The sequence below is a fragment of the Nanorana parkeri genome, unplaced genomic scaffold, assembly GCF_000935625.1.
Source record: "Nanorana parkeri isolate BGI_ZX_2015 unplaced genomic scaffold, ASM93562v1 scaffold2087, whole genome shotgun sequence".
Taxonomy (NCBI): Eukaryota; Metazoa; Chordata; class Amphibia; order Anura; family Dicroglossidae; genus Nanorana; species Nanorana parkeri.
Genome location: NW_017308355.1, coordinates 55420 through 69255, shown reverse-complemented (window position 1 = coordinate 69255; position 13836 = coordinate 55420). Strand labels below are relative to the sequence as shown.

General features: G+C 41.0%; 1 protein-coding gene across 1 annotated transcript in view; it reads right to left on the bottom strand.

Moving 5' to 3' along the window:
- Positions 1-13836, bottom strand: part of LOC108800633 (amine oxidase [flavin-containing] A-like) — a 98122-nt gene that overhangs the window by 52973 nt on the left and 31313 nt on the right. The window contains exons 2-3 of the mRNA XM_018572619.1: positions 10178-10272; positions 5686-5823 (exon numbers count right to left, since the gene is read on the bottom strand). Coding sequence (XP_018428121.1) covers positions 5686-5823; positions 10178-10272 — 233 coding nt within the window. The remainder of the gene's footprint in view (positions 1-5685; positions 5824-10177; positions 10273-13836) is intronic.

Sequence of the window (13836 nt, the reverse complement as noted above, 5' to 3'; positions counted from 1 at the left end):
GGGGGGGGCAGACACCGGGCGGTGCGGGCGGGGGCCCTAGCCTAAAGCCGTGTAAGGGGCCCCGAAATTTCTGATGGCTGCCCTGGCTGTAGGCCTGCACAGACAACTCCTTTCTCGCGGGCTGAACCTTTACTGTGTGAATAATCCTCCAATAAATTAAACTGGTTTTTGGAGCAAGCATCTCCCTTGGGATAACCCTTTTGTTATATAAGTAATCCTCCAATGAGTGGAGTCAAAATTATATTGGCTATTATATTACAGCATAGGTTTACTTAGATGAAGTTCAGATCACATTTTACAAGCTGTCTATGCACAATCCAGTGCAATAAAGTTTTGTGAGTTTTTTCTCATTCTGCCCCATGGGCTAAATGAAAAAAGTCACAAGGCGATGGAAGAATTTCCCTTGCCAACACTTGAGGCTGTCAGAATATCTGAAGGGTATATTCAGCTGCATGGCTGCAGTCGCTGTTTGGCTGACAATTTTCCACCTGGCACTTTCCACAAAAGTCGACTGTAAAATTAACTTTTGTTAAGTGGATGATGCTGGCAGGGCCACACATGGTTTGAATTTCGGCTGATTCAGCAGGACAGTGTCAAAGTTCGATCCCTGTATGGTCAGCTTAAGGGCTCACAAAGACATTACAGATAAAGAAACAAAGAAAGACAAAAAACATTTTAGAATGGAAGGTTTATTTATTTAGGTTTATTTTGTATGTGTCTGATACACACATACAAAACATATTAAATATATATTGATCTGCAAAGTAGTGTGATTTATATTGCTAAGCCAAATATGTTCAAAAACGTTTAGAGAAAAATCTAAATAAACATAACATACCTGCAGTGTAGTGTTCTCTAAATGGTGCAAACCAATACCTGCAGTGATTCTGAACACCCTTAGAAAACTTTATGCAAACACTGACTTTCAGAAAAGGCAAAGACTAAATGTGGAACATTTTATTTTTTCTTAATGCTTAGAAATTTATAAATTAATTATTCTTCTTACCTTACAACCACAGTGCTTCCAGACCACTGTGATCAGGGGCGTCCCGAGGCTGGGTGACACCCGGAGCGGTAACCGAATGTCACCCCGCCGAGACATCACTGCGCGTGACGTTATTCTGATAGCTGCCGGCAGCCATCTTGGTGATGGACGCCGGCAGAGAGAGGAGGGAACAGTCACCCGGCGGGATGAGGTATGCCGCCGGGTCCCCTCCTCTCTCAAGATACTGTCGGGCGTTCGGTCCATGACCGAGTGCCCGACTTTTCAGAGGGGGGTAACACCAAAATGACTGTGAGTCATTTTGGTGTCACCCCTCCAATGGTGTCACCCGGGTGCGGGCCGGACCCCCCGCACCACACTTGTGACGCCACTGACTGTGATAACAGAGAATTCTGGCCTTTTTAAAAGGACAGACCTGCTTTGGCTGCTTGCAGATTGCCTCTCTCCATTTGATCCTCCCTACTAGGGATGAGCTCAGGTTTGGACCAAACCCGGCCCAAACCTGAGTTCCTCGAAACACGGAAGGAGCTCCTTCGAACACAGAAGCAAACTCCTTCTGCTGCTGCACAATCAGCTGTAGCAACTGCATGTAAGCAGCATGTAGTGTGGTCATTGACCTTATATGACTACACGGTTATATTAGGTAAATTAAAAAGGCATGCAGCCATATAAAAGGTAAATCATGTCAGCCAAAGCATCCCGCTCCTTTGTTTATGGTCAGCTACAGGGCAGGGAATGCCTGACCCGCATCTGATTGGGTTTAGCTTCTGTTTGGAGGAGCTCAGGTTTGGACCGAATATGAGCTCATTCCTACTCCCTACAAAGTCATATGAACTAGAGATGGGGGGTGGGTTGTCCATCCTCAGACTCATCCAGCTGTGTGTGTATTTTAAATAGGCCTGAACAGCTAGAAACAAATTACACTTTCTATACAGCATAGAGGTAGGGATGTGCTCAAAGCTTGTAGTCAGCATACAGCTCCACCTCTTGGATAAATGCGGTAGATATGACATATGCAATATTCAATTTTTACCTGATTAAAAATGCATATTAAAAATTTTTATTGCTGAACTTTACTCCTGATCATAATTTAAAAAAATGAAGTAAACATGTTCAAAAACAGTTTACACTCCCTCCCTTTAAAGTATTTTCCAAATCACTGGTTTGCTTTAAGTAATCTCCTGTAATAAACCTTTTAGATTGCTCAAACAACTGCGGCTTTACGGTCTAAGAAAAAAAAAAAAAAGATTTAGCAAAGTCAAAGATCAATGTGCACTGTTTACCGTCTCCTTTGTAAGTAAGTGTTAATTATTATGGAACAGTAAAATGTAACCACGCTTGAGAGAAAGATGAATTCACTGTGTACGTGACAGAGCACAAGTACAACAGAACATACATAATAAACAGCCTTCGCTTGCCGTTTCCATAAAGTGTGTTGGTGGTATATTGAAGCCATTAATCACTATATCTTGGAAAACTTGCATTGAACAATAATGCCTGAAATAGCAATTTTTCCCCTTATCTTTCTCACAAAGAGCTCTAGAGGAAAGGTTATAAAGGGAAGGGAATATGAAAAATGAACCTTTGCAACCTTCATATAAAACAGATTGCACTTCAAAAACAAGATATCTAGAAGATGAAAAAAAACACAAAAAAAAAAACAGTCAAGTAAAACCAGAAGATAAAACAGAAACTATAGTCCATAAAGCTGTTTAGGTACATATATGTATGTAGAATGTGTCAATATATTTGTACATAGGCGTACTTGTATTTTTTTGTTACATATACAGGCTTATGCGATTTCTTACTTACAAGTGCAGAAGTGTTTCTACTATTTTATTTCTCTCCCCCAAAGCAAGTTTATCAGTCTGCTCCACCAACCAAAAATAGATTTATCAATTCCATCGCATATCAAGGCAATGCTAAACAAAAGCAGTGAGCAAATATATCAACAGATACAGTATATGATAATTAGACTGTTTGATTCTGAGCTGCTCTGAAGTAGGGATGACCTTGGGGTTGGACTGAACTCAAGCTCATCCAAACCAGGAAGCAAGTTGTCAGTGCTGGCCCAAACAACTGCGGCCAGGCCATTCCCCGCCCCGCAAGGTGCATGTAAACAAAGGGGCAGGATGCTGTTTACATAATTGACCTTATATGGCCACATTAGGTCACAGTCATGGACCAAATATGGCTGCGTGGCCTTATAAAGTTAATAATGTCACCAGCATTTCACCCCTTCATGTGCGGCTGCAGGGAAAGGAATCCTCAGGCCACAGCTGACTGGGTGTGCACTGCACCTAACTTCTGTGTTTCTGTGAGCCTGGGTTTGAACCAAACCCAAGCTCATCCTTACTCTCAAGTTGCATTGCAACAGAATAAAGCCTGCTCCTGACCACTTCCTAACTGTGCTCCTTGTGTTTCAAGTAAAATCTTTCTCATTTACAGCGGTGTCACCAACCTGTGCAAATAGTCTTAGCTGGATCCCCAGCATAACAGGTGCAGGGGCCGCAAATACACAAAAACCGTTGCAAGGAATCTGCTAACTGACAGGCAGCCTGATTTGCTTCCACATTTGTCACTAATTTGCTTGATAAATGTCCCTCTTTGTACAGTATGTGGCTAATTGGTTTTATCTTTTAACCATTTAAAAGAATTAGCAGCACTTCCTGATACAGTATAGATTAGCTGCTAGAGACAGAATTCACATAGCTGCATATGGCATACATTGTTAATATAAAACATGAAGTCAGAAGAAATGTCACATCAAATGTGATGGACTACAATTTCAATACAAATTAGTAAACTAAACATGAGATTGTAGTCCATCACAGGAGCGAGCTTGGAGCGGTGGCTACTTTACAACACACGCAGGGGCCATGGAGAACAAAAGTGGTCACCCTCCAGAAGGGAGGACAGTGCCAGCACCAATTCAGGGATGATTTGAGGATCTACAGCTGAGTGATGTAACAATAAGATACATTTTTAGAGTGAAAAAACAACAAAAAACGCCAGAAAGGACCACTCCACTGAAGGGTTCACATGCAGGAGTGCTACGGGTCGCTACCCCACTTCAGCCAGGGAGACTGTGGTATCTAGGAAGAAAACAAGGGGCGCCTACCCTAGTGTAGATAGTTTTTTTGAAAGGTGGCAAAAATAGAAATAATACTCACAAGAGTAGATCACAATGAGCTTTCAGAAACCAAGGAATAGTAAACCAGGATGAGAGCTGCACAGACAGTTCTGTGTACCAGCACAGAATGCCTACATTGACGCGTTGCTGGGGTCACGCCCCCTTCATCAGAACGTGACTTCCTCCTCCTTTCCACTGTATTAAATGGAGGCCAAGAGCCAATCCAAAAACACCTTAGGATGTGAGATATGAGTCACCACCTCTCAGGACGGTATCTCAACCACCAGCACGGGACCTGGATAAACCAGAGGACTATCCAGGTATCTGGATGGTATCTTATATCATTTAAAGTGGATCTTTACCACCTTTTGCTAAAAATCATATCAGCATGCAGCTCTGCATGCTGATTTAAAATCACAAAAAGGGGAGCCTTTCCTAGTGCAGTATCGTTTATTCCAAAAAACAGGCCTAAAAGGAGAACTGACAGGTACTCACAAGACTGAAGTTAAAACGAGCTGCAGAACAGTAAAACCGGAGCAGTAGAAGAATCCGAGCAGTGTGTCCTGTGTAAATCACTGAAGACACTTCAGTGATTGACACACAGGACACACATATCTTATTGTGGCACATCATTGTTAAACATGTTTTAGATATTTTTTATGTATCTTGAGTGCCTAGTAGCTTTTTATTTGCATTTACTTACTGGCGCTGATCACTTATTGTTTTTATGTTTTTCATTTACTTACAACTAGATTTTATCCACTTTCTGGTCCCTTTTGGCACAAATGATGTAATTGTGCCCAAGTGTTGCATCCTGGGAAGATTACATCAACAGAGCATTGCTGGGAAATCTCATCTGTAATCTCACAAGATCTCAGAGAAAGGCATTTTCCTCCTCTGATTTGATGTGCATGATCACATGTCCTAGTCACATGTGCCAGAGTTCTAGGAAGTAGAGTGAGATCTAGTAATCTGCCCTTAGTTAAAATGGCCACTGTCAGAAGACTGAGAAAGGAAAGAGAAATAAGGAATGCGAAAAATAAAAAGCTGGCAATTATCTAGAAGTATGTGTTTGTAGATTGTCATTACTAAACATTTCTAAAAGGTGTGTTTGTTGTTATTTTAAAAGATCCTCTTTAAAGAGATTTACAGAGTTATTCACAAAAGGGTGAAGAGATTGGAGAAGGAAGCAGAAGTGAACAATCTAGGACAACATAGCTGAAGGAGAATTTTTGCAGGAGAATTTGTTCACTTCTCCTGCCTTTTCAAAACTCTCTTGTGAATAACCCTGTTAGAGATATAATCAGCAGAAATTACATGCCAATTTTATTCTTCCCTCTAAAAGCTGAGTTGGGTTCTGTCTTATCCCACTGCCTGAGGCTTTTATAAATCACATTAAACATGTAAAGAGAGAAATATGTAGCTTCTGTTGCTGATATCCATTTGAGAATGCTAGTTGCCTGGTTATTAAGCTGACCCACTGTTTACAATGCTGAGTCACTGACCGAGAATGGGTATGAAGATCAGGAAATATTTAGCTAATACTCACCCTTACGTGATGGATCAGCCTTTGCTGTACATTGACTTTATACGTTTGTACACCTAATTCTTTTGCCACTCGTAAAATGCGATTTTGAGTCGGTCCAACATATGCTCCACCGACATCAACATATTGGACTTCTTTGTTCTGCAAGACAATAAAAAAATGTTTTTTTCATCAGATGCACACATATTCAAATGTACATTTGTGCAAAGTTGTTTTGTGGTATTTTTATATACTGTATGGGTACATACTGTACATATCTGTCATAACCCTATGTTTAGTGTCAGTATAGCATTAGTTTCTGGAATGCAATAGTGTTAGTAGAGCTGCAGCTAACGATTATTTTCAAAATCGATTAGTTAGCCGATTATTAAGTTCGATTAATCGGTTAATCGGATAAAAAATAAAATACATTTTAAAAAATGGCTCCAGTGATGGGACTTCTAGTTTGTATTGAGATTGCAGTCTATCACAGGAGCAAGCTTGGAGCAGTAGAAGTAAAAAAGAAAAAAAAGTGTGGTGTACAATATAGTGAAATGAAAAGTGTAAAATTATACAGCAATGAATGCAGAATACCACCAGCTATAGAGGAATACAATAAATCCCAGCAATAGTACATTATAGCTGGCGGTATTCTGCATTGCAATGTATAATGTACTATTGCTGGGTGTTGTAGTCCTCTATAGCTGGTGGTATTCGGCATTGCACCACTGTATAATGTATTATTGCTGGGATTTGTTGTACTCCTCTATAGCTGGTGGTATTCCTTGATTTGTAGTCCTCTATACAGTGCAATGCAGAATACCACCGCCTATATAGGAGTACAACAAATCCCAGCAAAACATTATACATGCAGTGTACAATGTATTGCTGGGATTTGTATTCCTATATAGCTGATGGTACATTGCTCTGTATAATATACAGCACAATGTACCATCAGCTATAGAGGAATACATATCCCAGCAATACATTATAGAGCACCATGTGTGGGTGGGAGTGCAGGCTTACCTGAACAGTCTTCCAGCAACTTGTTTCTGAGATCGGGCCTGTCTATCGGCGGCTGTCATCCCCCCCACACCTGCTCCTCCTTACTTCTTCTCCCCGCGTCCCTGTGCCGATCGTGGATTTGGACGGGCGGTGAGCGTGAGGCGCGGAGGAGGTGCGGGAGCGTGGATGCGGGCAGGTCTGGCAGCGGCGAACGTGAGGTGGGGGAGGAGGTGTGGCAAGCAGCGTGTGTTAAGCCGTGAACAGGGCCAACCAATCAGGAGCCGATTAATAATTAAAGTTGACAACTTTTTCAATAATCGATTATAATCGATTATGTCGATTAGTTGTTGCAGCCCTAAGTGTTAGACTTAAAAACACTCAAATTTCTCTAACTGTAGCAACAGAACAAGTTGCTGATCAGTGGAAGAGTGCTTGGGACATTCCCTAAACAAAATACATCCTGTAGATTTATAAAGAACTAAACAATCCAATGTAGATGACTTACCTTAAATGATGTCTCTTAATCCGATCTTCCTCTTCTTTCCTGATGTTTTCATCTGTCTCTCCAGCGGTGCGACGGCTCTCTGATCCAGCGCTAACTCCTCTGTCCTTGCTGGCACTTCCGATCCAGCGGTGTCTGCATGCGGACTTACCTTGCGTCTCTGCTAGTCTCCCGGCCCAGAATCTGAGCTGCGCATGCACCAGCCCCAAGATGCTATGCGGCCACTGGAACAGTTTTGTTTTCTTGGACGGGAGCACACAGCGAAAGCGGTAGTTCTTTAAAAAAAATATTAACCAATGGTACGCTATTTCTCAATACACATGTATGTATCACAGACACCAGTGAGTTGATTTTGTGCACATTAAAGATTCCTAGAAAGGGATTAGAAACATTCCCCAACATGCTTGAAATGTTCTTGGTATGGATTACATAAATATTGCAGCATATACACTGAGTGGCCAGTTTATTATGACCACCTGATGTTTGTAGGCAAATTAACTATAATTAGCTTTAATTTTGCGCTGAAGTTGCTAGAGGGCCAGACAATTCTAAATAGGGAAGCAGGTTGTTTACCACAACAGTAGAAGTGATTTTTTTTTCTGAAGATATGGGTAAACAACGCGATTTAACAGCCTTTAAACGTGGGATGATTGTTGGAGCGAGCCATGGAGCGAGTATCAGAAAAACAGTCGAATTCATTAAATGTTCAAGAGGGGCTCATTGTTAAAGTGTTTAAAGACTTGACTGTCAGCCGAAAATCTGGTTCTGAACGTGCGAATTGTGGCAGTCAGCAACTAGTCAATGTTAGGGCATAACGGAGAGTGGCAAGACTGGTACAAGGCAACAGTGCAGTGTCAGATTCCTCTCATCACCTTTCAACATCTCGTGGAGTCACGAGGCGGCCCAACAAAGTCATCTCGTGGAGTTATCTCGTGGCCCAACGAAGTACTGATGGGGTGGTCATAATAATCTGGCCACTCAGTGTATATAGCCAGACCCTTTTGGGGATCATCACTTGACATTATGACATAGTCGATGGTGCTGTGTGCCTCTGAATTCAAACCTTTTTCTAAAACCCTTAGCTTCTGCAAGTTGTACATTAACTTTCCCTAGCAAAAAATGGCATGTAGAGAATGAATGACTTGTTACCATTATTACCTGTAGGCTCTCTGCACTTACTCTGTGGAGGTGGATATCTTGGCAGAGGCAGAGCTTTACTTACAAATGTCAGTCCTGCCCCATCTAATGACCGGTGATCAGCTAACTGATGGAAAAATAAAGTAACAGTGAAGTGAAGGAAGCACACACTCACAGTCTGAATGAAGAAGAAAGCTTGTTTGGAGGTGCACAAGTACAAATACAAAACTGGTGGCATCAACACTTGTCATGCCAAATCTCATAAAGTTAGCAGTCAGAGGCAGAATGCCTTAGATAATCTCACAGAGCAAAATTACAGCTATGAAGTTCAAGGTAACCGAGTGCCTAGTCACAGAAAGTGCACTGCAGTTTTTCAGGAGACATTTAGGACAAATAGTACATTTTTTAGGGTGTTACTTAGGTGCCAATATAATTTCTAGATGTTTCCTATAATATAGCAAATCTTCGGTTTCTGAGTTCAGTTCCACTGTAAATTACACCCTAAAATGCGCCCACCTCCTTGAACAGTTTACCTGTAACCTAAACCTTAACATTGAATCTTAACACAACCCTCACCCTAATACTGAAGTGTATTTATTCTTTTGCAGCCAAATTGGGATAATAATTTTATATTATTCAGGATTTACCGTATTTTTTCCGTGTATAAGACGCTACTTTTTCATAAAAGTGTTTACCTAAAAATAGAGTGCGTCTTATACACGGGGGCCGCGGTTTTGAAAGTGCTGATACCACTGCAAACTAGCCTCACGAGTGAAACTTCGGATTGCAGAGACAAGATAACAGTTCTCCTCCAATCATAAATCTTTTGTACCTGATGTCAGCTGTTGCTGGGGAGAACGTCTAGACAGTGCCCAGAGTGGTAATGTCGGAGCATTCTGTGACCATAAAAATGTCAGAAAATGAAAAACAACCTGTAAAGCGGCTGGCTTACTCTGCAAAATGTAAACTGCATGCATTCACTTATGCAAAAGAGCATGGAAATAGAGCTGCAGAGAGACAATTTGGACCTCCTCCCACTGAGTGTATGATCAGACAGTGGAGAGAACAGGAAGAGCAACTCCTTAAGATGCCCAAAAAGAAGAAGGCCTTGAGAGGAAAACCAGCAAAATGGCCAAACTTGGAGCAGAGGCTTAAGACTTGGATTTCTTGCCAGAAACCAGTGATGCAACAGAGGCTGAATAAAGTGATTGGCTCAGAGGTAAGTGTGATGCATAATATCATTTAAAATATTAATTTCTGAATTTTGGGTAAGAAAAGTTGGGGGCGTCTTATACATAGGGGCGTCTTATAGACGGAAAAATACGGTAAATAGCGCCAACAGTTCACCCAGCGCTTTTCAAAATTGAGGAAGACAATTAACAATACAATTTCAGTAAAAGAGGTAAAATCTAGTACCTATTCTACCTTGGTTACATGGTCTCATTGACATAGCATAGCTTAAAAACATTTTTTTAAAAAATTTCTGCTTACATGGTACTTGTTTTCTTAAATTACTAGTTTTCTCTCATCTGAATTTTAAAGCATATACTTATTCCAAAAATGGAAATGCACTTAAACCTTTAACCCAGCCCTTATTATAAGCCCATAACACTTAAAGTGGATTTGGAATTTACAAGTGACGATTTGCTATCTTATAGGAAACATCTAGAAATGTAAACTGTGTCACAAGGAAGCAAAACCCTGCTCCTCTACCAAGATAGCCACTTCCACACAGAATGGAACAAGGCATAGCTATTAGCTATTAACAAGCTATTAGCCATTTAGTATCAAATTAAAAATAAGCTGGTTTTCTACTTACTTTTCAGTACAGTGCAGAATGAAGAAAAAAATGCATGTTAACTGCAGACTTACCCTAATTGTATGCGTTCTTCCCCCAACTCTGTTTCGTGCTTCCAGTACCACAACATTAAGTCCTGATTCCACAAGCAACTTAGCAGCTGTAAGACCTGCAATGACAGCAGTAGCATCTTCAGTATACTTTGCTGACATTTCTATTATAACCCACCTTAGCATTGACGAAGACATGAAGGTAAATTTATTGGCTGATAGATGATTATTTTACCTGTATACTAATATATATTCTTGTACTAAATGTAGTAGATACTACTAAAATTTATTATAAAAGCCCGGTCATCAGTTTAGAGTTAGCCATGAATATTAGCTCACTCCGGCGAACACCGCAGTACCTGACTTGTGTAGCGCAAAAGTTGTTTTTCTATGTAGGTGCATCCGGCTTTTCTATGTAGGTGCACCAGACCATGTAGGGGTTTCCATTAGTATACGTGTGTTCGCAGGCTTGGGGGACTTTACATTCTTTGGGGGTATTTTTTATTTAACTTTATTTTTTTTAATGTTTTTTTTTAACCTCATTGCTATCACATAGGGAAGCTCACAAGCCCCCTACGTGATAGCACATTGGAGGTGACAGGTTCTATTTAAAGTTACATTAGCGGGTCTTTTAGACCCCTAATGTCACCTTTCCACTTCACTAGGGAATGACAGCTGTAGATAGCTGGCGTCAAAACTCCCTTGAGCGGCTGAGAGCAATAACCAGCCTGCTATTGGCTATTTTAAGTTGCAATAGCAGGCTGGCTATTGCACCCGCCCACTCCCTGCTGTTAATCAGCAGAGGAGGGAACTGAAGTTCTCCTTCAGGTTCTCCTTTGCCAATTGACAGCAAGCAGTGGGCGGGTGCAATAGTGAGCCTGCTATTGGCTGTTACAATTAAAAATAGCCAATAGCAGGCTGGATATTGCTTTCAGCCTCTGAAGGGAGTTTTGACGCTTTCTTTCTACCGCCGGCAGAAAAGGGGGCACAGGGGAGTAGCGGAGGCATGGGGGCAGCAACACAGGAACTGGGGCAGCAGCGGAATTACATGTGCAGCAGTGGAGGCAGGGGGGGGAGCAGCGGAGGAATGGGGGAACCAGCAGAGGAAAAGGGGCACCAGCGGGGTAATGCAGAGGCACAGCGGTCTCTACTCCCTGGTGGTGCCAGCTGCAGTGGTCTATGTCTCCGCTGCCTCTGCCGAAACAGGCGGGGAGAGCAGTGGGGATTGAAAAGTGCACAGACCGCTGCAGCCAGCACCAGCGGGGAGGAGAATGGAGGAGCAGAGTGGCTGCGGATTCAACTAATCGAACAATCAACTAAATCGATAATGCCCATTCTCATCATCGAATGTTGCAGCCCTACATAGGAGTGCACTTCCAGCGCCTCCTGCATCTGCCACAGCTGATGTTGACAGTGCTTGCACCACTAGGTGGCAGAATGCCTTAAAGTTTTACAAAAACAGTAAATAAATATTAAAACCAGCACTCAATGACCTCTGTAGGTGCAGCCGCTGTGAAATAATTTATACTTTAAAGTTTGCAGGTGAAATTTTACTCTCACTTTCTCTCAGTAGCCTAGCTCCCCATTGACAACAGTTTGTTGGCAATCTGCCAGCCTTCAAATTTCTAATATAATAACAGAGAAAGTGCACAGGAAGAGAAGAAAAAAGGCCTTGAACAACGTTTATGCTTCCATTGAGACTTTGAGGATTGCTCCACAGTGACTGTAACAACAAAGGTAATTCAGGGCTTATTTTAAAGCATATTTACTGATTGATAAGAATATGTAAATATTTTTCAATACAGTTTTAAGCATTTCTTTCAACTACCTAGACATTAAGATGTCCCTAAAGTTAGCGAACTTGCATTTCTAAATTGAAAACATTAATATCAAACACACAGATTTTCTAACTTCTGGGAGATCCACTGAAAAACCAGGCTCCAATCATTCCATTGTGAATTTAGAAAAAGAAACAATACTGTCAATGCAGGCAGTAACCCTATGTACTCAGTACAATATTTGCTTATCTATGAGTTTGCTAAGGTGTCCCTACATGATTAAATGTCATATGCTACTGATAAACAAAGTATAATGTTATACTGTTATATTCTAAAACTTCCCAAGTATATTCAGAACTGTTTGAAAAAAAAAAAAACCCTGTTCACTCCTAATCCCCATGCAATCTAACAGAGCTGGAGCTAGTTTGCAAAGATAAATTTGGGAGGAGGGAATTGCAATGTCCAGATATGCAAAGCTTTTACAGATCTATCCACGCAGACTTAAACAGGAACTTTATCAATATCTTTATAATAATAGCAACAAAGGCACCTTTAGAAATGTTCAGTAATGACAATCTACAAACATATACTTCTAGATAATTGCCGGCTTTTAATTTTTTCATACCTTATTTCTCTTTTCTTTCCCAGTCATCTGACAGTGGCCATTCTGAATAAGGACAGATTACTAGATATCACTTTATTTCCTAGAACTCTACCACATGTGACTAGGACATGTGAACATGCACATCATCTGAGGGGTGGAAAATGCATGCGCTATTTTTTGCAATCGCACCGCGGGAATTGCTGTGCCACGTGCTCTGTTGCAGACAATCGAACTGCAGGGCAGGAGGCATGGCTGCGGTGTGATTTTATTTTCTTTGTGGTGTCGGAAGCAGAGAAAAATGGGTAGGCATAAGGATATGAGTAAACAGTTAAATCTGCGCTTCTGGAGAGAGGTGGTAGTTGAAATGAAAAATTAATTAAATTAAGTTAATAAATTAAAAATATATGTGTGAATAAATAAACCCAAAGCTGCTCTGAAAAGGGATAAATCCTAGTATGATCGAAAGAAACAAAGCGCTAAAGGTAAAAATATGTGCAAAAAAGTGAACAATAGGTATTCTGGCGAGGTCAGTCTGGAACCTAATATATAAATGTATGAAACAGGACTAACTTCCTAAAAATATATATAAAACCACTCTAACTCTAACACAATAAACAATTAAAACCAATAAATTTCATTCCAATTAATTATATAAACGAAAAGTGTTTAAAAACATCAAAACAGTGTCCAATGAATAAAGAAATCCAGGTGAACGGTAGATTCCGTGTGCAAATATACAAATATGCAAAAATAGCAGTGTACTTGAAATTGATCCGAACTGTCCCTCTCGGGTGGCAGGTGAACGGTAGATTCCGTGTGTAAATATACAAATGTGCAAAAATAGCGGTGTACTTAGAATTGATCCGAACTGCCCCTCTTGGGTGGATACTCACCAAAGGGAGGTTGGTAGAAAACTCTTAGTGAGTGGTACCGTGATTGGGCTTTAGCACAGACGTGTTCTCTGCGAGTCCCGGCAGCTGAAACAGTTGATTTTATCCTCTAAGCCGTTGCCTATAACTCACGGATGAGGAGTCCGATCTTTTCAGATTAGTTAATAGCAAAAGTGCTTTGCCGTTTGTCCCGCAGAGTTTTTTAGAGATGAATAAAAGAAAAAGAAAGAACTTTCATTGCGCAATATATAAAGCCATACACTTTTATTCACAAAATTGGCTTACAAGGCAAAAAATATCGGCCAGCTAAAAACAGCACAGAGACAAGCGTGGAGCCTCGTGTCTGATAAATTAGCATCTACCCTCCTCGACGCGTTTCGTCATGTGACTTCCTCAGAAGGGGGGTGGATC